The sequence below is a fragment of the Anomalospiza imberbis genome, chromosome 9 (assembly GCF_031753505.1).
Source record: "Anomalospiza imberbis isolate Cuckoo-Finch-1a 21T00152 chromosome 9, ASM3175350v1, whole genome shotgun sequence".
In the NCBI taxonomy this organism is placed as follows: domain Eukaryota; kingdom Metazoa; phylum Chordata; class Aves; order Passeriformes; family Viduidae; genus Anomalospiza; species Anomalospiza imberbis.
This window is the reverse complement of record NC_089689.1, coordinates 28,793,346-28,816,899: the sequence shown is the minus strand read 5'-3', so window position 1 is coordinate 28,816,899 and position 23,554 is coordinate 28,793,346. Positions and strand designations below refer to the sequence as shown.

General features: G+C 44.6%; 1 protein-coding gene across 19 annotated transcripts in view; it reads right to left on the bottom strand.

Moving 5' to 3' along the window:
- Positions 1 to 23,554, bottom strand: part of NFIA (nuclear factor I A) — a 409,015-nt gene that overhangs the window by 83,494 nt on the left and 301,967 nt on the right. For all 19 annotated transcript variants that reach the window (XM_068198897.1, XM_068198899.1, XM_068198898.1 and 16 more), the window contains one exon: positions 6,498 to 6,572. In XM_068198897.1, the coding sequence (XP_068054998.1) occupies positions 6,498 to 6,572 (75 nt within the window). The remainder of the gene's footprint in view (positions 1 to 6,497; positions 6,573 to 23,554) is intronic.

Sequence of the window (23,554 nt, the reverse complement as noted above, 5' to 3'; positions counted from 1 at the left end):
TCAGCAGAGGTTAAAGTGCCTGGCTGGGCTGTGGGGGCCAGTACCTGAACCCTGTGGCAGTCCTTGCACAGGAGCCACCACCCTGCCACCATCAGCTCAAGGTCTCTGGCCACAGAAGTGCTGTGGCAAAGCTTGCACAGGGCTGAGCTGCTCAAAAATCTCTTCTCCTGCCTTTCTGACAGTGTCTATCTTCCACCAAAGCCCATTTGTACCTCTGCTTGCAGTTATTGCATTTACTGCCATAAATCACAACAGTGTGCTGGAGTTGTGGCTGCCCCATCCCTGGGAGTGTCCAAAGCCAGGTTAGAGCAGCCTGGGATAGTGGCAGGTGTCCCTGCTGGAATGAGATGGGCTTTAAGGTCCCTTCCAACCCAAACCATTCTGGGATTCTGTGACTCCCAGCAAAGGCAGCATCTCTGCAGAGTACGCATAGGGATCAAAGTGGTGCAAACTGTGGCAAAACTCTTGTCGAAACTAAAAAACCCCATCTAAACTAAAAACACTCTGTCTAAACCAAACCTGTTCCTTGCAGCATGTGGCAATCCACCACACAACCTCCCTACTCCTGTTCCTATGCCCCAGGAACACGCTCCAGCCCCACATGGAGCAGTGTGGTGGGAGCTGCAGCCGCACAAACTCCAGGCAACGACATCTAAACCACACCATTACCCCTGTAAGAACTGCTCTGCAGCAAAGTGACCTCCTGACAGCTCAGGAACATCCCCCAAATGAGAAAGGATGTCACATGCTGCAACTGTGACTCAAAGCAAAAACCTCAAGATGCCGCCTGACCCAGGGCTATGAGCTGGAAGGAGGTGAGAGGGAAGGATCCCTCTTGCCCCAAACCCAGCCTGGAGTCCACATTTCAGCTGCTGGCATCACAAAAATTCCCTGTGCAGCTGAGACACACTCGGAGGGGCAGGAGGAGCTGGTTTGCCCAGAGGAGGAGGAGCAGGAAGGGTGGTGCCTCTGCCTGACACTTTTCTACTCCCGGGATGCAGGGCAGCATCACTCTGCTCCTAGCCTGCTCCCTTCCAGCTCAGCTCCTCACCCGAAATGTCAAGAAAAATAATGGAGAAATTAAGAAAAAGCCCTCTAACTTAACCCAACTACAATATTTATTTTGAAAAAATTACTGAATTACAGAACAGGAAACCTGCTAAATAAAACCAGCCAGGCTGGCATTTGCCTCCCTTGGAATATGGCACTTTCTTTAAGCCACGTTAATATTTAGCCTCTTTTTTTTTTTTTTTTTTTTTTTTTTTTCCATTTGTATGTATTTATTTTTACAGAGGTGCTGGGATGTGACTAAGATCATTACATGTGTAACACTGCAGTGAAGTGATAATGTGTTTAAGGTTAAATGGGAGAAACATGACATTTGACTAATAAACTTTTTCCTGTGTTGTGACTCCATAAACAAAGGGAAACACACTGTGCTGCTGCTGCTGCTGGGAGGAAAGGGGAGCTGGGTGGGTTTTTTTTTTTTTGCAAGGCCTTTGTTTGCTCCACACTGTATCATTAGATTCAAAGAGGTTTCGCCGAATACAACAGATATGAAATGTGTGATGTTCATTTTAAAATTACAAGTACAGCCTGCTATTGACCATCTAATTATGCTGAGTTCCATTTATAAACATAGCTAACCACTAAGTTTATAGAGACTTTTTGTGCTGCTTTAATAGGATATTGATCGAGAGCAAGGTTTGAGTGGACTGCCATTGAATTGTGTAATGGCATACAAAAGGCAAGGTCACGGCAACTGTTCACTCTATGCCTGCAGTCTATTTTTTATTATAATCTTTTTTTCTCCCTCTCATACCCAAGCCCACACAGAGAGTTTTGGATAGCAGTGCTTTCCTAAGGAATATAGAGTATCTTTTTAAATGTTAATTTTCATGCTGCTGACTTTAAGTGCCTTCACTACTGTACTGCTTAGTATAGCAGAAAACATACAGGCTGCAGCTCAGGGAGAGCAGGTTTATCACACCCCGGCTGCACACACGTGTCTGTAAGGAGGAGAAAAGCCTCTCCTGGGCTACAAAAAGGCATCCACTGCCCAGCCCAGCCACTCCACAAGTGCCAGGGCACCCCACACCTTGCTGGGATTCACTTTCCCTGTGGGAAAAGCTGGACGAGAGGCACGAGGAGGCTGCGTTTCCTCAGTCGCACCCACGCTGCGTGCCTGGAGTGCTGGCAGTGCCTCTCCAGCCCAGCCCTTGCCCTCGTGGCGAGGACACTTCAAGCCCCTTTCTGCATCCCCAAAGCTCTACCCCCAAGCCTGGCACCTGCTGCATCAGTGTGGACGCAGGATCCTGAGCTTCCCAAAATGTCCTGTCCACACCCGTGGAATCAGCCTGAGTGTTTCGGGGATAATTAGCTGGACCATTTCTGTGTGTGCACAGGAGCAGTGAGCGAGTTTGTGTGCCTGTGGTGCCACAGGCTCATCAGAAGGATTAGAAGTCCCCCCCACTGCTCCTCACTGCACACAGCACACGTTGAACCCAACGTGTGGCATTTTCAGGCCGGGGTGCAGTCAGAATTCCCTTGTTTATCAGCACGAAGAATGATGTCATTTTGACAAATAACACACCACCAAACAAATATGTTTGATTTGGCTCTAGCCAACGTTCATAAATCCTAAATCTTTCTTCACATCCTGGGCAGTGCAGTTTATCTGGCTGCTTGAATGACCTCTGAGGGAGGAGATCTTCCCAGCAGCTCTCCCTGCACATGGTGCAGACTCAAAGCCAAGGGGGGATGCATTCCCTGTGCCTTTCTCCCTGCTCCAGCCTCCCACGACCTCCCAGCCCTTGCCAAGGGACGGGGACACTTGGCACCAGAGCCACCCCCCTGCAGCACCTTCTGCAGAGGGTCTCCTCCAGTGCCCTGAGATGGCTGCCCACAGCCAGTGGAATATTTTCCTGACAAGGGGAGAAAAGGAGGAGGTTTCACTTGGCCAACAGCTGGCTGTCAGTTCCCAAACCCGTCCATCCCCGACGCTTCTGCCTCTGAGCCTTTTGTTGTCAGCACAGACCTCTCCAGAGAGGGAAGAATGAACCCTCTGTTATCTGGATGGGTCTCCCCAGTATCTGGGGTGACAGACAACACTCAGAGAGGAGCTCACACCCTCTGCCTGCTAATAATGGAGGAGAACTGACAGCATGAGCTGCAACACCCACATCAGATGGGCTGGAGAGGAGTCTTTGTTTTTTCAGATGCACGTCTATGATCTCTTTTCTCTGTTTTACTAGGCTCTGCAAGACTCAGCAGCTGGGCAGCATTTCCAAAGAAAATCTGCATCTATAGGACTGAAGAAAGCAACTTTCTGTTACCAACACAGTCTAGACTTGTTCAATAGCTCACAGAAAGTGTGATCATCAGCACTGATAGGCAAGATAGATAACAGAAACAGCTGACCTTTCACTTGATTAATTCATTCCCCAAATTTGCATGACGGAGACAACTGCCTCTTACTTGAGACTCCTTGTCATGTGGACCTCTGGGAACTTTACTAAATAAGTCCTGCATATAACTGCTACCCACAATATTTTGTAAGATTAATTTTGGATAACAGCTGCCGCAAGCCAGTTAAAACTGGGGGGAAATCGCTTATTTCTATCATTGTATTACCAAAAGCAAGCGTAGAAAGAAAAATAACAGTGGGTATACACAAAGATGACCTTTTTGGAAAGAGGACTGGTCTCAAATCAGGACACAGGAACATGCAGACAACCCAGAGAGGGTTATATTAACTTTAAAAGACCTTGCTTACCAATTTAGGCAAATATGCAGCAATTGCCTTGTTTCTCTGTTATGTTAAATAATTCTTTGAATATAAGCATGTGAGTTAATACTGAGTTTTCTGGGAATGTGCTGCTAGACTTGACACTAAACATATCCTACTGGGTAGCCAGGGCATGTCAGGCTGTGGGCTTCTCAGACCTCATAAAGTAAACAAGGTTAAGGCTGGTCAGTACATGTCTGGGGCTTCTCCAAGGAAAATCCAGGGTGCTATCAAAAGCAGTGTAGCTAAATCAGTTGCTGGCACTCTTCCCTCTGAGTCAGTTCTGAAGTGATATCCCGATATGCTTTGGGGACACTATTTTTGGTAGAGGTGCTGGCTTGTAGACAGGATATAAAACTGAGGTCTTGACCTCCCAGGATTATTAAAGAGCCCATGCAAAACAGTGCAAACTCCTGTGTCTGGAACAGATAAAAGCTGAATCTTTGTATTTTTCCCACCATCACCTTCTTTCTTATCTCTAATAAAGTCCATGCTCTTCCTGCATGCAGGTGCCCCATCCTTGAAGGTGGTGCATGTCAACTGCAAGCAGAGGGAACATCTCAGACACAGCTCATAATTTGCAAAACATGCTGAGTGCTAGGATTTCTGATACCCAGTGTTTCACTTTAGTTACAATAAAATATCAGGGAAAATTAATAAGCTTGAAACACGATGCTCACGAGGTCAGTGCCAAGCTCTGGGGGAGGTTGGGAAGGCTCCAGCCAGGAGTGGGGCACTTTCCTAGGAAAAGTGCACACATGGAGCACGGCTGACAGAGTCCAGAGGCAGCTCTGCTGTGCAGGGCTCCTCCAGCCAAGATAAGGCTGTGGGGAAATGGGATGCCTTGCAGAGGGGGAGGGTGAACCCTTTGGGCTTCAAAAGCCTCACGCTGTCACAGTGAAATGAAGTGACAAAACACGGAGACGCTCAAATCCTGGTGACAACCTGGGCTTGTCCACCCTGGCTGCAGGTACCAGCCAGGCTCTGCTCCCTGCACAGCCAGTTTGGTGCCAAAGGCTCTGCTTAAGCACTTCAGCAAGTGAACTGATTCCACATGTGCTGAGCACTCAGCAGCTCCTCTTGACTTCTGAGTCCTCTTAACTTTGCCCTTCTCTCAAAATTCCCACCAGTTGTCAGGGAAGGAAGCTCAGGAGAAATGTTTTCTTCAACGTTTTTCTCTCTGCCTCTCTCCAGGGCATATAGCTCTCATGTACCTCGCACTTGCCATGCTTTCCTTGTACCATCACTTTTTTGAATGTAAAGCAAATTTAGTAGCTAGGGTCTTCCCAAAAGAGGAAATAAACCAGGAAAATCCACTGAGAAACTCTGTGTTCTCACTCAAAACCATGGATTTTCTACTAGGTTTGTGCCAGTTAGATTCTAGCCCTAGAATGACTTGAATTACATCCCAGAGCCAGCACACAAATAAATATTTCTGCTCTCTAGGAGGAGAACCATTTTTATGGCTCTCCTCGTAATGCCCTAAAGAGACTGGATGCACCCTAAGGTTTTAAAGGGGCACAGAGCTGATGATTTCACCTGGAGCAGTGGTGATTGGTGATAATGTGATATTATCTCCACACTAGCTGGAGAAAAGATCACAGAATGGTTTGGGCTGGAAGGGACCTTAAAGATCACCCAGTTCCACCCTGCCATGGGCAGGGACACCTTCCACAACACTTCCAGGTTGCTCCAGCCTGGCCTTGGACACTTCCAGAGACGAGGTAGCCACAGCTTCTCTGTGCCAGGGCCTCCCCACCCTCACAGGGAAGAATTCTTTAGATCCCTAAAAAAATCCCTACAGGCCTGGCTTTGGAGCAGTGTCTCTGCAAGACCCTGTCCATAGTCCTTCCTTGGACTATCTGGATTATGTCATGGCAAAATACAGTCAATGCACCTTTGATCAATGGAACAGGGTGGTGACAGGTGCTCTTAATTTGGTGTTGTTAGTGAGTATTGACAAGCCTGTAATGATCATGCTGCAGCGTGTCACTCACGCTGGGGGCATTAGCATTCTTTAAAGGTCAAAACCCAAATCCTTTCAGAAGCCAGAATCGCATTCAGCTAATGGAAAATGTGGGCCTGGGGAAGTCAGGATGTGTGAGGTTTTCAGGGCTGAAGTTGGCACAGTCGTTGGCATTATTAATGACTTCAGCAACTTGCAGGTGTACAAACCCCAAATTCAGAGAATACCCTGAGTTGGAAGGAACCCACACAGATCATCAAAGTCCAGCTCCTGGCCCTGCACTGGGACAGCCCCAAGAATCACACACATGGACGTACACATGGCATGGATGAACACAATGTGAAAAAACAGCATCAGAAAATTTCCAGGTTTATGTGCACAGATCAGGTAATTTCGAGAGGTCTGGTTACAATACAGCCCTTGGATCCTCCAAGGGATCCATGGGAGGCTGATTTCTGATGCATTTGTCTGCACTCTGCCCATTTTCAGCTGGGTACCAGACAAGCTTATCAACTTGCACATGCAAGTTTGCAGAATCTAATTATTTATCAGCTCACTCTAAAATTCTGCTGGTTTATTTTCACCCATTAAAAGAAGTGGCACATAAATGCAAGAAGTGGGGAGAAGAGAGTCCTAATTTTCAAGATGCTGTTTCTGAATTGAGAAAGGGAACAATAAGAATCAAAGAAAAAAAAGAACTTGGATTGCAGAAACCACATAAATCAGACACAACATGATACTTACTTTGTGAGACTCTTACTAGCTCAGTCACACTGAAAACACCTGATGTGACAAAACTGTCCTGGAAGCCCAAATGTCCTACAAAACAAACAGAGGGAGGGAACTGCGATTAACTTCAAGCATTTAATGACAGTATTCTCAAATACTTTACTTTCATTTAGACTTAAAATGTGACATCTAATTTCCCACTTAGCAGTAATTATTGTTTATGTAGGTGGGTAACCAGTCATACAGCTATGTAGGCTGCTTTGTGGTTTCTATCTAGAGGTTAGGAAAGCTAACATGACACATCAGCAGGGAGATTTTTACATGTTAAAGCATCTCAACAGGAAATCTGAAACAAAAGAGGACTATTTTAATAAACGGTTACCTTGGATGACCCCTAATGACTTCACAACTGAAATGAAAATACTGTACCTAGGAAACAGACAGGACAGCTAAGTTCCATAATCGTTTTAAACATTATTCTCTAAAGAAACATCTGATCAGGATTATCTACCCATTCATTCAAACCAAACAAGATTTAAAGATGTATTCTTCATTTTTCTAAGGTTACACTAGAGGGATCTTAGACGAGCAGATGGTTAAAAAAATTAAATTAAGGCCTTTTCAACTAAAAAAAAAAATTTCTAACATTTAAAACTATGTTTTGAAAGGAAAAATAAATCTCTGCATAAGAAAAAGTATTAACTCGGTGGACTGTCTGTAGGAACCAGGGCTGAGGCATCCACGCTCACCTCCCTGGTGCAGGGAATGCCTCTGCACTCGGTATCAAAATGTGATGGCACTTTACATAACAGTATTTTCCTTCTTCTCTGCAAACATGCCTACCACCAAATGTTCATTTAATTTTCACGGGTATGCTCAGTGACAAAGGAGCAGCCCGGGCTGCAGCCCAGGCCGGGACCCGGCAGCTCCGGCGGGACAGAGCTGGACTTCAATTAGAGGCAGGGCTGCACTCGGCCGGCCAGGCTGACCTCCTGCGTTGGAAATCAGGGTCACAGGAGAACTCGCAGGATGAAGGGATTATTAAAAGAACTGTAAAGTCCTGCTTGCCCACAGGATAAGTGGCATACCTTTTTAGGTTGTCCTACTTAGAGTCACTGATTCCGGCGCACGCACACATTTATTATTGAATGTTTTGCAGGGGCACCATCTGCTCCGTCGTTAATTGTTTGTCAGGCTCAGTACGATTTCCCTGCATTCCATATATTCTCCTGCACCCCACGCTCATGCTGGGAATACCTGTGCACCTTTCTCTAATGGTCAGAGCAACAGGACTAATGCCAGCTGCACATTTGTACTCTTGGCTTTCTTTTTGGGGTTGTTTAAACAAACCCAGAATAGCCCACGGCCATTTCTACCTGCGGAACGGGGTGCAGAAAGAATACACCTTCTGTACAGGTCTACAGAGGGTGGAATGTCAGGAAATGTGTCAGGGAAAGGCTTGGGAGAGATCTGGAGGGAGGTGAGCCTTTCACCTCCAGCCAAGATCTGGTGGAATTCTGCTCCTACACAGAAGAAGTTCCCTGTTTCTGCGAGGAGCCCACGGTGCCAGATGAACGCAGTCTCTAAGCTAACAGACTCGAGACAAGTTTCTGCATCAGGCATGTTTTTATACTCCAGCAATAATGATGAGTTTTCAAACTGTGTATATGTATATCTTTGGGCATCCTTGTGTATGTGTGTATACATATGTATTATGTACACAAACATATAAATATACACAAATCTGTCATGCTCCAGCTGTAGATAAATGTACTATAAAATATTGAAATTGATGCTGAAATTCAACACAAACAAATTCCTCAATCTGCAAACAAGGTTTTTATTTACATCAAGAGAATAAATTTTTCCCTACTTCAAATGAAAAAAAAATGTTCTTACAAGCTTTTATTTGTCCTTATTTTCAATTTAGAAATAGCTCCCAGATAGCTGTAAGTGCTTTTGCCTGATCTACTTTGTATTTTCCCACAATAAAGGTGATGACTACCTCATTCTGCTTTTTAGAAACGGTTGCTGCCCATACACAACGTTTGTTCATCGCCGATTTCCCAAGTATTTTTAATATGAAGATCTACTTTTCATATGCTGCAGCAGACCTGCCTATTGAATTAAATGATCTGTGAATTAAAAATAATTCTCTTAGGTCTTCACTGAAACCACTCATGTGCCTAAAATTAAGCATATGCTTAAGTGCCTTGCTGGATCAGGGCCAGGACGCTTACTACTCCGCAGAGCCCTTCAGAGGGAAGCCAGTCCATGCTATGTAACTTCTCACACTGTGCTCATCATGGCAGCATCTGAGCAACTTCCAGAAGTGCATCCAGCAATGCCACGAACATCTGCCACGTGTTGTTTTTTTCTGCAGCACACCACACTGGCTCTGCTCTGGTGTCCACTCCCACCTGCATTTCCCAGGCAGGTTCCCGCCACACAGAGGGTGAAGGTGAAATTTAAATATGGAAGGGAAAAAAAAAAAAAAACAACCCCGAATCACAGCCACGATAGGATATTTGACTGCTTTTTTAAAGGGAAAGCCCTTTGTAATTATCCAGTAAAAATGTGATTGTGGCAAGGCAAACCGTGCTACTTTAATCTGCCACACAGAGGTGAAACCAGAAATGAAAGTGCCATTTTAAATATATTCTAACTCTCAGGGCATAAGAGAAGATGAATAAGTTATCTTGGGCATGCTGACTTCAGTATTCCTATCCTGGGGACACTTGAAATGTCCACTTATTCCAGCAGGAACACTCCTTATTGGGAGTACATGTAATAGTAATCATTAAACAACAGCATGCAAGGAGCATGCTTAGATTTTCATCCTTCAACACCAAAAATAAACATTTCACAAATGAAAGGTGAATTTCACAACTCTCCAATTTGATATTTACTTATAAACATTAGGAAATCGGGGGCTTGCCTTGCCAATCATCAAGAATACCCTGATACCCACAAAAGCCTTGCCCTTGGCTTAGAGGTGGATCATGAATGTATTTTGAGGTATGGTTGGTCTGTGAATTTGCAGTTCAGTAGAACCCCATGGAATTTTTAAAGGTTTGCCTGGATGGCTCAGACTGCAAAATCCAGGCCTAAGACTCTTGTTTTTGCTGAGCTGGGATGAGTGAGAGAAGACAACGAGCGAAATTGTACAAAGAACTTACATGTGTAAAATAAGAACTACTGGAAAACAGCAGCACTGACAAAAGATGTGAAACTAACATTATTAACAGGGGTCAAGATGCAAAAAATATCAGTTTGGCTGATCCACTTAATTCTGAATGAGGAGAAAAATAGGTAAAGTCAAGCAATGACATATGCAGATGTTAGCATTAACAAGCTCCTGCACTGAAAAGATGATTAAACATCCTGAAAACTCTTTACTGGAATACTTGCACTGTGATAATTTTGCTCAGTGTCCAAGAGATGGGACACTGAAACTGCTGCGTATGACAGGTTATGTCTGCAGCTTTGTGCAGCAGTCACAGTTTGGTAGTAATGCAGGTGCTCAAAATGAACCTCGCGGAGTTCATTCACTGCAATTTTGGGTACAAATTAAGACACGTGGCTGGCCAGGGCAGGCCTGCTTCACTTCCATCGCATGCCTGACTAAAGCACGTGCTCACTGCCCCGCCAAACCAAGATGGGCTGACAACCTCCAGGAGGAATTAAAATAAATGGTTCAATCATTCCTTCAGGCAAGTCTAGGGGAAGGTAGGACTTAGCTCATCACCTAAGATCTTCCTTCAGCCTACTAGGATGATCATCTTTTCCTAAGAGGGGAAAACACCCAGGACAATAAGACTGAATTGAATAAAGATGATCAGGATAGTAACTAATAAATCATTGTGCCCAACAGCACAATGTTATTGTTCCAGGTACCACATGGAAAACATTTTTCCATAACTTAATTGCTGCTTTAACTGGGGAGAAAATTCCCAATGCCATTTACATATTCTTCTTTTGGATCCCAGCAAGGAAGGCACAAGAAAAGGCTTCAATTGGAGTCTAATTCTGATCTCTCTCAAAGAAGTTTTAAACAAATCTTCCTACACCGATCAAATAGAGTTTCACCTCATTTTCTCCTAATTTACACTGGCAGAGGAGAAATCAGGATTAGGACTTGTTGTCTAGTGCTATTTGTTTTGAATTATTAAGCAAACGTTCCTATTTCAATGAGTAAACGTGTACAAAGGCAACTAACCTTTGTCCTAAAATGGAGTTTACAGGGAGAGTATTGCCTGCTTTCCCAATTAATGCAATAAAAAGGAGTCTCAGACGTTGAGCTACCAATCAAGAGCTTGTGTTGTAGCTTGAGAAAATCATGACTGATGCAATTACTTTTATGTAGAAAGTCTGAATATAGTCTATAGGTTAAAGTTCATAGGGTTATTGTTCCTTAATTGAATATCTGAAGATGTTTTCAAGGTGCTCAAGGTATTATTGTTATTTAATTAGCAGGCTTCCTTGCGTAGTCCAACAGTATTATTTTTGCTATAAAATAGCTAGATTGCACCATAAATATACAAGGTATTTTCTGAACAGAGATACAGCTGGTTTCCTAAAAGCCAAGCTTAAATAAAACCGGGAGACAGTTACTCCTTTGAAGATGAAGCAATCCAAATCCAGTGACTTTTCTTCCACTACAATCTGAGTGACAGTGTATTAAGCTTCAGAGAACAGCTTTTTGGGAGACTTTGATTCCTTTTCAGTGTTTTGAAATTACACAAGTCCCCTAAACTAGCACTGAGCCCATTTCTAAGGCTTTTTTTTCATGTACAGCATCTCACTATACATAGCCATCTTAAAACCTTAAAATAGTAATAATCAATTAGGGTCTCAAGCTTATTATCTTAACCAAATGCCTGATTAAAAGAAAAGCCCTCTCTGCTCGAAGTGCAACTTGATTCCTCTTGGTTTTATCCTCTATCTAGATAATCCCATGTTTCACAAACAATGCGGAGCAATAATGTGGATGAGAAAATTACAGTCTGTATCACACAGCACACGCAGGCCTGGAGAGAGGGGATGTTATCAGAGGGAACCCAGCTCACCCCCAGGATTCCCAAAAGATTAGCTGTTCCATGGCTGAGGAGGATGGGGGTGAGGGAGTAACTCCTAATCTGCATTCTCCAGCAAAAAAGGGAAGGACTGAACATGCGTGCTCCAGTCAAGAACTTCATAACATTTACACTCTGCTTAATTGGAAGGTGAGTTTATCAAGGCTGGGCTGACCCAGCTGAGGCAGCCCCACCACTGCTGAGAAATAGCTCAGCTCTATCTCATGCTGGAAATACAAAGCAAGATCCACGGGGCTAAGCTGTGTATCTATAAAAAAACTAGCTGTGAATCGAAAAAAAATGGAGATGGAAGAGACCATCAATGCCAGACACAATATTCTGTCCAAGGGAATGTCTGTGCCATTCTGATGGCAGACAACACCAGCCTGGGATACAGCATGTAGGAACAATGAAATCTGCATTTTCCAGCAGCCCCCAAATACTGATCACCAGAGCTGCCACAGTGGCGTTATTTTAATTGCTTTGCACAAAATGCATTCCTCAAATTTGTAAATGATAAACCTTTAATGGTAAATCAGACCACATTTTTAATTCGTGGACATTTTATAGACGAGTTAAACAAGTCATTATACATTAAAGGTGATGCAGAAACCTCTCTCTCGTTCCCTGCAAATGCTCCAACTCCTATTTCAGCTTGTTATTTCCAATATAATTTTAATGCCACAGCAACAGCTCACCTTGGACAAACTGCACATTTTCTTATGAAAATAACTGTGGGGCCACATGTCAGAGATGCTGTTATTTTTCCTGACTCACTACCTGCCTGTGGCTGAGGTTTTAAGAAACACCAGAACTTTCTTTGTGGCCCATAGCAGGATGGATTAGACCGTCCAGGGCATGTCGTGTTAGTACAATAGAGGAACACTTTTAAGACTTTAAAGTCATGTAATACAATTCTAGGCTGGATCTTTCTTGTTAAAAAAAGTAGAATGGGAGTGATTGAAAGAGAAAAGGGCCAATATTTGACAACAGAAATCAGCATAACCTCCTAACAGCGGCAGTCATGGATGACTGCCCTTTGACCCGGGGAGATTATGTGGGATTTCAATGACAACAGCTGGAAGTGAGCATGTGAGAATAGAGAACACAGATCTGAGGCCTCCTACAAAAGACTGCACAATCCCTGCCCAGATCTGAGTGTTGATTAGAAATTGTTTCCTGGTCCTGGCTTAATAGACTGTGATAATGAAAGTTTTGTTAACCCTTCACAATATGCAAAACCATTGGTAAATGATTTGCCTTTTTGGGTTTTAGCTAAAAAGTCTGTATCCAGCAGACAGTGAAATTGTCTGTCTAAAATTGCTCGTTTTTGTGGGTGCCCAGAGCCCAAGTTCAGCTCCTTTTCCATATGGTTTGTGGCCACTGGGAATCAATGTCTGCTGGGGAGATGGCTTGGAGGAAGGACTCTCACCCTTCCCTAAGGAACCCATCTGAGCAGGGATGCTCCAGAGGTGAATCAGAACACAAATACATGTGTAACCTCTCCCTGTGTGCTACCTTTTCCACTCGTGGCACTTCAGAATCTCGAATGAGAAAAATGCCTCATCGTGCTTTGGATATTTATCACATTGAGCTTCAGAGTCTGGGTTGCAAATTAATAAACGTGGAACCACAGCAAACATGGCATCAGGTGTGTCACCAACAGCCTGATCCTGCACGGATCCTCTGCAGCCTCAGCTCTTAGGAGATTCAAACTCATTTTATATTTAAGTGCAGAGATAGTGGAATTAATGGAAACTTATTACCGTTAATGAACCGATTACAGATTGCAATCAATCATGTCAGGTTTTGTCCAAGTGGTGGCACATGGATAGATCCTTTCTCTTGAAGACAGAGGTCTTCTTGAAACATTGAAAGCATTTCAATTCACATTAAAGACCTTGTGTAATGGAAACCATTTCAAGATCTAAGATGTCTGCTGTGGGTTTTCATTTCTGATGACTCCCAACATCACTGGGTACTTTTCAGTACTCGTGTGTGTGAGAAATCGGTTAAATACCGTTTTTTTGATGTAATGATAAAAATTTAGAATCTCCCTGTCTACCATAAACCAAATTTGATAAAAAAACCTGCATTAATACCGATAGGGGCCTATAGCTTGAAAAACAACAGATGTCTTAAATTAGCATATTTCTGTTTCAGGTCCTCCATCCAAAAATGAAATATTAAAGAAAAGAAGAAAAAATCATTATAAATGGTCATACCCATTTGGCAGCTTATAAAATAATATGCCTCCTCAAAAGCGTTTCAAAGTAAATGAGATAAAATCTACCTTGGGATAATAATTCTGGAATATTTATAGCATCCAACACTAAAAAGAGTAATAAAAAGAAAAGCCTGCCTTCCTGAAAATAATAATATGAAGGAGTTATTTATCTTCATATTTTCACATACACCCTGGTTACAAGAGCAATGACAGCTGAGATCTCCAAGGTCTGTGGTGATATTACCAGTGACTCAGTGTCCAAATGGAGCTTCCAGGGAAAGCTGGCAGCATGTGGTGCTGGAGGGTGCTCCCTGGCCACCCACCAACAGGCACCCACCCACCCCATGGCAAATATGGGCACTGGAGGGGAAGATCCATAAGGGAATATTGCCATCCCTGTCCATCTCCATCTCCAAGGCCTCCGTAAAATAACATCCCAATCACGAGCTTGGCATTGTATTAACCTCAGGACCCCTCAGACAGCTGGGAAACCTCCTAAAGAGAATAATGTAAGGATCATAGTTTTATCCACTGGTCGTTTTTTGATGTTTTTGACCTTATTTCTGGCGGAGCCTGAAAGTGTGGGTTTGTACAACTCGCTTGTCTGCGGCAGATCGTGCACGCTCCATCCCCTGCCCTTGCTCCTCTCTCCATCACCTGTCCCTTGCTCCTCTCACTCCTCACCAAGCATCAGCTGGTATTCTTCTCCTGAATCTGCCCAGCGATTGCTAGGATGCTGCTGGCAGGAGGAAGGAGCCGATGGCAGGGCTGTGTGCTGTGGCCGTGTTCCGGTCCGCACGCCGCTGGAGCGTGCCTTGGAACACACAGAGCCTACTTGGGTTTGCACTGCTCCAAATTAGAATTTAGCTACAGTATTAATGCCATAAATATTATTGTTCATGCTGTGTGAAGAACATCAGTGTGAAAATAAATGTAAGGATATTTAAAAACTGGTGTGGAATACTTAGGTATTCAGACTAATCACGGGCTGAAATAAGCACATTTGTTTCAAATCCTGTTTATAGCACTGCAGCCCCTCCCTCCTTTAAATCTTCCTCTTAACCATAGTGATGTTTATTGAATACCTGTCACTTCTCCAGCAGCATGTGCCAACAGCGGCTCACCAGTGCCAGGCTGCATGAAAACCCTTCTGTCTCCTATTCTCCAAGGGGCTCCCTTAGATCAACCACTACCATACCCAATACACTGAAACCCATAAATTTGCAGATACTGTAGTCAAAATTCTTAACAGGAAAGTGCACCCATTTTGCCCAGTGTAGCATACTGAAATATCACATGGTGAGAAGCATTTCTCACCATGTGTAAACTGTCAATTTGATTTGAAATTAAAATTTTTGATTAACATGAGCATTTCTGAGCCTCCCGCTGGCAGCAGCCCTATTGCTGAAAAGTGACATGATTTGTGACACACATGCTGTACAGAAGCCCCATGCCAGCAATTGTTAAAACCATTTTCATTCTGCTTTAATACGGTATGACACTCAGGAAAATAATTTTAATATTTAGGAGAAAGAGGGTAAAGGCTTAAGGACTGAAGTCCTTTATGGGTGTAAAGCAGGATTAGAGCAGCACGGAAAATCGCCACGGAGGTCTCCCCATCTCACAAGTCATGTCTCTTTTCAGCAACAGGAACCATCTGCAGGAGGCTAAGAAAGGTCCATGCCGAAGCACAAAGCCTTCTTTTAAATCCAGTTGATATTTCAAACACAGCATGATGTACTTTCCACCTATGAATGCCGAGATGCTTGTGCACGGCAAAATGCTTGCAACTCCAATAATTAAACCCTCTTGGATGGGAGGTAGGATTTTCTGGTTTCCACAGCAGTCTGTTATTTTTCCATGTTTATCATTCCCCTGGAGATATCAGTGGTCACTGGAGATACTAACATTTATACGGCGAATTACTTACGAAAGAGGAAAGTTTTGTGACTATTGAGACTTTTAAGGCCGGGAATCTACCTCTTCATCAGAGTGGTGGGAAGATTTTTGCTAGTTTCAACAGCTACCAAGTGACAACAAGAAGCAGGACAGATTTCAAGGCTCTGATGTACACACAGCAGGAGACAAAAGTTCAGAGGGGATTTTTATAAACGTAAGCCTGTGTCACTGCTGCAAGCTGCTGACTCAACTGTGTCACCTGCGTGTTTCTCAGAGTGGATCATTTCTTTTCCAGTAACATCATGTTCTGAGGAAGTTTATCATGAAACAAGTATCACGAACAGTCATTCTGAGCAGCAGAACAGCTTTGATATGTGTCGACACGCATCTGACTTTTCTTTGAGCTCCTAACACTGTTCATCACATTAAACATTCCACTCTGCTGGACTCTCTGTTCCTAGTAAACACAGCCATTTCTAATTGCCATAACACAGCAAGTTAAAAAAATATAGTATTTCAAAAGTAATTTTAGATGGTGAAATGAAATATCAGGATGATTCAGATGCCCGGGAAGTATTCAGGCCTGAACATAAAGCCATGGGCTCATTCACCTTGATAACAGAGCACGGGAACACAATCTGCATGAAAAACATGATCCTCAATAAAGCTGTGATACACAGTTACTAGAAGTATGCAGGTTCTTTAAAATAAGTCTTAAGTTTAAATAAGCATTGTGCGTAAATACCTCGTTTTAATTAGCATTTTGCCAAGAAATTATACAACTGCACTCAAGGATGCTGTAATTATTTCAGGATCTATAAAACCCTCCCTCAGCTGGTGCTAGATAAGTGCACCCTCCAAGGTTACCCTTCAGACACTCTCAGAGCTGGACTGAGGCAGTTTGAAACCCTGAGGACAGAGAATTAAGGGGCTGTAAAAAGAGGTATGGGGGGGTTTTAATGTGCATGTTAGTTTATAGTTATAGGAATAATCCATGTACCAAGATAATATGGCAGGATTCTCTAGGAAAGCCCAGAGTCCAGGAGGAGCTGCTGGGGACAGGGTCGGGTGAGGGCAGCTCCCCTGCCTCACTTTGCTGGGTGATATGGACACAAATCCTGGCGACTTCATCCACTGGTTCTCCTCTCATCCTCCCTTCCTGGCACTCCCCTCTCTTCACACCACGGCACTTCTACAAGACTATGGCAGGACACCACGATAATAGAAGTACCTGCTCAAGATGAGATTGTACAAATGCGATGTGAAAGTAAGGACGCTGGGCATGGAAGCTATGTCCTGGCCTGGTGGTGGTGGTGGTGTCAGTTCTCAGCTGACACGAGTGGTGAGCCAAACAGTAAGTAATTCACAGTAAACTCCATGGATATTGTGTATTTACCTGTTGTCCTTTAAATGGAATTTTGGAGTTTTCTCTCCATGAGTCTCTTACTCCTCTATTCTTTGCACAGGACTAACTGATAGCTTTTAGTCCCAGCTAGGCCGACGTCTACTGGTTACATATTAGTTATTTTAACTGACTTTACACCTTAGTTATTCTTGTGGCTGGGGAGGGAAGAGATTTGTCACCAGTCACACCATGTCACACAATCATCTGCCTCTGACTGCCTCCACTGGGAGAGTGAAGGTGCACAGGCAAAGTACTGCACACCTTTAGAAGCAACACAACCCCGTCCCGGCGTGACCCAGGCTCTCCAGGCTCATATCCCAGGCTCTGCCAGGTCTCTGCCTCCCCAGGCAGTGAGGAGGAAGCCCCAGAGACTGAGTGACTGACTTCCCAAGCTCTGCTGCACGCAGGGTTAACCACGCTTTCAGACAGCGGTGGAGAACACCCAGTGTACGATGGGGCAATTCCCCAGCCAAGTCCCAAACTAGGGACATAAATCCAGTGGGAAGAGACTGCTGGGTGTGGAAACCAGCAGCAGAGCTCTGCACGATGACTGAGACTCCCTTTCCGTTTCATTCTAAGTTTGTGTTTTGTAGGGCAGGATGCCCTGTCTACATTCCTTCATGGACTAAGAATGGACATTTATTAACAAGTACTTGGGCCGACAGCCCAAAACTCCAGACTCCTGGCCTGGGACTGCAGGACAGAGAGGGCCAGTGACCCCCGTTTGTGTTTACTGTACTTCTACAGACACATGTTGGTGTGATATGGGCATTCACTTTCTCAGGTTCAGGCCAAGGTCAGGCCAGAACATGGACCAAGTTTATTTTTCTCGTGCTCAAGCTGTAGCCCAAAGGGGGTCTCAGAGTTCGCTCATTGTGAGGGATTCAACATGAGCACAGTAAACAGAAGAGACAGAGACGACCTTGCTCATCCTTCACTGATTTCATCCCCACATGTGGCAGATCGTGTGGTTCCAGGGGAGGTGCTCAGGGAATTGAGATGACATTGGTGGGATGTCCCATCCCAGGAGGGTGCCTGCAGCAACTCAGACATGCTCTTGGGGTACCAGTGAGGACCTGGGATGAATCTGTTGCTGGAAGCTGGGCTGGACAGCTAATCCTTTGCATTCCCTTCCTGTGGTAGAAGATTTGCCTTTCTAGACCATCTAACCCATCCCAGCAGTCAGTGTGTGTGGCACTGTGCAATACCCAGGGATGCAGAAACATGGCACTGGGGTGGACTGCCCTGTCCTCATGTGTTTAAGACAATCTGAAGATACCACAGAGGCCAAGACTTCATATTTTTGGGCCATACTCAGCAGTCTGGCCTGTGACAGTTTGTACTCTGACTGACTTTCAAGCTGGCAGGAAAGAATGAAAAAAGAAAAGGAATTCCACTGGAAGAGAGCTCTACATTAAACTAAAGCAACTCAGGTAAAAGAAAACCCATCTATTATGGTTTATGATGCATAAACATTCGTTTCTTCTCTATTCCTCCTTTGCTTGCATTACTGAAATGCAGAAATAAAGGGAAAAATAATGATGGATGGATTTTGGAAAAGTTAGAGTTCAACTCAGGATGGATGCGATCCCAAACATTTCAGATTCTTATCTCATCGTAATTGGAATAGCTGAACCTCTCTTGTCTGCAAAATTAGGCAAGGCATCCTGTGAGAATGGGCTCTTTTTCACAGAAGTTTAGTCCCCAGATACATGAAAGAATGAAAACAAGAACTGGAACAGAACGTTTTTACTTTTGAATAATGGCTTCATTTGGGCAGTTTAGAACAAAACTTCACTGGAGGAGCTGAGGAGGAAATTCTCTCTTCCCATGTGCCCCTCCCTAGACACATTCTTCTACAGAGCACATGAATACTTATCAAAAATGATAATTTATCTAACAAACTCCCATTCTGCAGAATTCAAAAGAAAAACAGAAAGGGAAAAAGTACACGTGGGCAGTAGATAGACTGTCCACTCTTCTACTCCCTACATCTAATGATGAAGAAATCATTCATTCAGCCAAGTCCACATGCCCTGCTAGATCCACCTTTGCTCTTGAGCAACTCTGTCTCAACTCCGTCTGCTCTGGCTTGTCAGGATGAGCAGGAGAGGCGTGGGTGACTTCCTCTAGAAGCAGAATCTCAGGTTCAGAGCAACTGCAAGTGTTTGAAACATGTTGGTTTTAAAACTCCCTGAGGTTCAATAGAAGGAGATTCTCAAAAAACCTGCTATGTCCAGTGATTACAGAGGGACAGGAGGGATTTTAGGCTCACCACTGGTGTCTTGTTTTAATGCCTACTGTTAAATCCATGTCTTAGTCCACGTATCACGTCAGCATCGATGGGGAAGAAAATTTGCTTTCTTCCCTGTTTCTTGCCCCAAGCAATCTCTCTCGACGTTCTCCATCCTTACAGTTTTATCTGGCTACTTTTTGTTTGTTTTTTCAATTCAGAGGCCTGTACAATACAAGTGCTGCTGAGTTATCCTTGTGTTGCTGCCCTTCATCCGGTTCGTTTGCAGGAGGGAATAATGACCTGTCACCAAGGTAAATTCACTGCCTGGCAGATAATGCCACAGTGTTTCTGCTGCCCATTTCACAGTAAGACATTCTTTTTCAGTGATGCTGCATCTCTGTTCTCGTGGGAACAGTTTACGGCTGACATAGCAATAGTAGTAATAACAACTTACATTTATATTGTCCACGGGATGATCTTTACTTCCCTCTCCTTCTAACAGTGGACAGCCCCCAGTCCTACTGCAAATCCATCCTTCACGGCCATGGCAGACAGAAATCTGGACTCACTAATACTGAGCTGCCTCATTCCTCAGCTGTTTGCTCGGGTTGTCACATCCTTTCCAGCCCACTTTGTTATTGATTCAAATGGAGCCGTGGGCCACTACCCAACCGCTGCTCTAAGCCTTCCCTCACAAAAACCTGTGGGGATCCCCTCCTGCCTCAAAACCACAGCCACCTCAGTCTGTCAAGCTGCTGTCCACCCTCTCGTGCTCTCACCCCTTCCCTTCCCCCTGCAGCTCCAGCTCGGGCATGCTCGGCTGTACGGTAAAATTGGCTCCCCTCTGTACGGCGTGGGGGACAGGGCCAGCTCTCTGCATTCTGCTGCTGGAAACTTCCTGAATGCGAATTCCCCGATTTTGAAAATCAGGACTTTGAGGTCTAACATGTGGGAAAATTGCAGGAGGTCGGCAGTGCAAAGCTGGTCAGGTGGGGACACCCCCCACAAACACCAGCAGGTTTTCAGAGGGAGATGCAGCTGTCAAAGAGCCTTCTGCTACAGATAAAATCTTAAAGAGTGAGGAATCTCACTCTTAAGAGAGACAGGGGTCTCTCTCTGTGAGTCAGAGTGGTACAGCTACATAAGCAGTATCCCTCCCTTATGATCCTGGGAGAAGAAATACCAGCAAAAGGTTTGGCCCAGCATGGTCTGAGAGCTGGTGTTGACACCACTGTGCTTGGCTAGGGCAGGGGGACTGCTGGGGTGCCATGACAGCCCCATGGGAGGGCACACCACAGCCAGTATTGGGGTGCTGGCCATGTGTCCTGCAAAGGCCAGACAGACAGAAGAGAAATATGTGGATCCCCTGGAGCAGCCCTATCATTTCCTTATGCCTCCCCTCTCCAGGGATGGGAGCAAGGTTCCTCACACCAGAGTGTGGCTTGCAGCAGATCCCCTTGCTTCAAGTGCAAGTGAGGGAAGGCAGGAGGTAATGATTAGAGACACTCTAAAATGATTGCATTAATTGAGTCTTATGAAAATGGAAAACAATGGCAGTGGGTAATAATAAAACCCCACTGTAACCGTGCACCTCTCTTGTTTACTAGAAGGTGCTTCACTGACTACAGATTTACTCTGGGGCACAGCAGGAAACTTTTCTCCTTTAAATTTAATCAGCCCTTTTTGCCTTTTTTTTTTTTTCCTTTCATAGAAAAATACCAGCTATCAGATCTGTGTTTCCCATCCATTCCTAAGACTCCTCAGTGCAGTGCCTGGAGGTGATAGTGTGAACTCACTCAAGAATGTGAAGGCATTTTATAAATCATTTGGTTCCAGCAGGAGGGGAGAAAGGGAGAAGGCAGAGGGATGATATAGTTTACAGCACATACTCAGCAGTAACTCCCAACTGTCAAACTTCAGCATTTTCTTCAGTTGCAACAGTGGTTAACAAAAAAAAAATGTTAAGACAGCAGACACGAAATGCACATAGCAAGCAGCACATTTAATCAACTTGCACCTTCCTACCACCCCACCGCCCAAATCTATCCGGACACTATCACAACCCAGAAAAAAAGTTGTACAAGTGAAGATAGGGCACTGAAAAAGGAACAGAAATGAACAACACGAACCGCTGTAAACAACTTGTGGCGCCCTTTTTTTTTTTTTGTGCCAGATAACAACAGCAGAGTGAAAGGAGTGTGTTTACAAGTGTGGTTCACTCTCCTCACCTTCCTCCTGCCCCTTTTGCCATGCTCACTACCTCCTGGGAAAATATTTGCAGACCATTGCAAATAAAAGTCTCCTTCTCACTTTCCAAGAAACGGATCTGGTACTTTTCCATTTCAGTCACACTAGAGCCAGGCTTCAGAGAGGATTTTATTCTCACAACTCTGTGAGAGTCGCCCTAAACTTTCTTTCCAGTTCCTAGCTAGCAACTTCTGCAATTAAAAAATAGTATCTAATTATCTGTAGAAGTCATGAGGCTTTTTCTGGGAGCCTGGTGTCACTAAAGGGTCCCCCCTGACAACAGCAGCAGTCCCCTATGGTGCTTTCAGGAGCTGTGCATTGCCCTTCACATGCACCTCCCTGCTGGTGCACACAACTCCAGGCTTACAAAATCAAGATTACTTGGAAAGCACCTGATTAACCCAAGAACCTGCAATATGCACAGACATACAGGTTTTTTCTGAGTGTGCAAACCCAGTATGAGTATAAAGGTCTGGATCCATTTGAAAGCAAACCACCTTGTACCTGTAAAACCACAAGATTCATGAAGGCACTATGCCACAGGCAGAAACCAGAGGAAGGTGTGAAAAATTGACACACATTTCTATAGTGTGTAGATATGTTTGGAAAGGTCTGAAGGCAACAGAACACCTCCTGTGCTGGTCAGGGAGTCAGAGCAAAAGAACACCTGAGTGTGAGTGGGGAAGTGCAATCTCTTATCTGCACTTGGACATTCCCATCTGGATGAACAAAGCTTTGGCTGAAGCCACCCACAGAAGTTTAGGTGCTGGTAGCTCAGGTACACTGAAGGATAAGTGGGAGGAAAACTACGTTTTGCTAAGAAGTGCCAGACTGGCTGGGACTGGAGTCACAGAGAATCTCTGATGCCTTTGAGTGGACTTGTTGGAAAACAGAAAGACACTCACCCACCCGTTCACCCACTGCTGCCACTGCCTCTCCCTCAAGCCTTCATCCCATTCTGACTTTCTGCAGGAGAGGAGCCAGTGCCTCCCCAGCTCATCTGCACAGCACAGCTCCCAGCACACATTCTTAACTTCCAGTGGTTTGACCACAGAGGGCAAAATTTTGGCCAGGGAGCACTTCCGATGGCAGGAGAGCAGCGGTGAGCCAGCCTGGGTTTCACTGCTGTGATCTCTGAGTGGAGGGTTCCCACTCATTGCCACAAAGAGACACCACCTGAATAGATGTGGAGTAATGAATACTTCGGTGAAGCGACTGATTTCAGAGGGGGCTTTTATCCACAGGCCCTGTATTTATAGTTCAAGCCTTTTCAATTAATACGCACACCCTAAAAGAATTAAACTACTAATTATCACATTTTACTGTGGTTCACAGAACTTTCATCAGATCTAGTAAATGAAATCACGAGTTCAGCAGAAGAAGCTTTACTGCGCCAAATTATGTCAAGGGTATATCATGTTGATAATAAAAGATCACTTGGTTGGAAGCCTAACCTAGAAGGTTGGGGAGGCGTAAAAAGTTCACATTTTGGATCATGCTGCTCTGGTGTGGGCGTTTTGTGTTTTTTCTCTTGGTTATTGTGGAAGGCAATTCTCCTGCAAGTAAAATTTTCCCCTTGTCTTACATTACCGAGCATTAGGGAATTTTTACATAGAAAGGCAAATAGGAAGGTTTGGGGTTTTGTTTTGCAAGCCAGACCTTGGCATCGCATCCTCTCTCCACTAATAAACTCCCCTCTCCACTCAACTGAAATTAAACTATGCCCACACCACAAATAAACTCCTTTCCCTAAGTGCCCAGCTTCCTGGTGGGCAGGGTGGTGTTCCAAGGCATCCTTCAGCCTGTGGTCCGCTCCGGCGGCCGCAATTACCCTGACGCAACCCAGCTCTCAGCTGTTAATTAAACAGCAACTCTCTCAAGAAGAGAGACATTAAAAACAGTTGTAGTGAAAGCTGGTGGCTGCTTACAGCTCCAGCTGCTGTGTCCTGGAACACGGGACATGGGCAGGATGGCTGCTTGCCC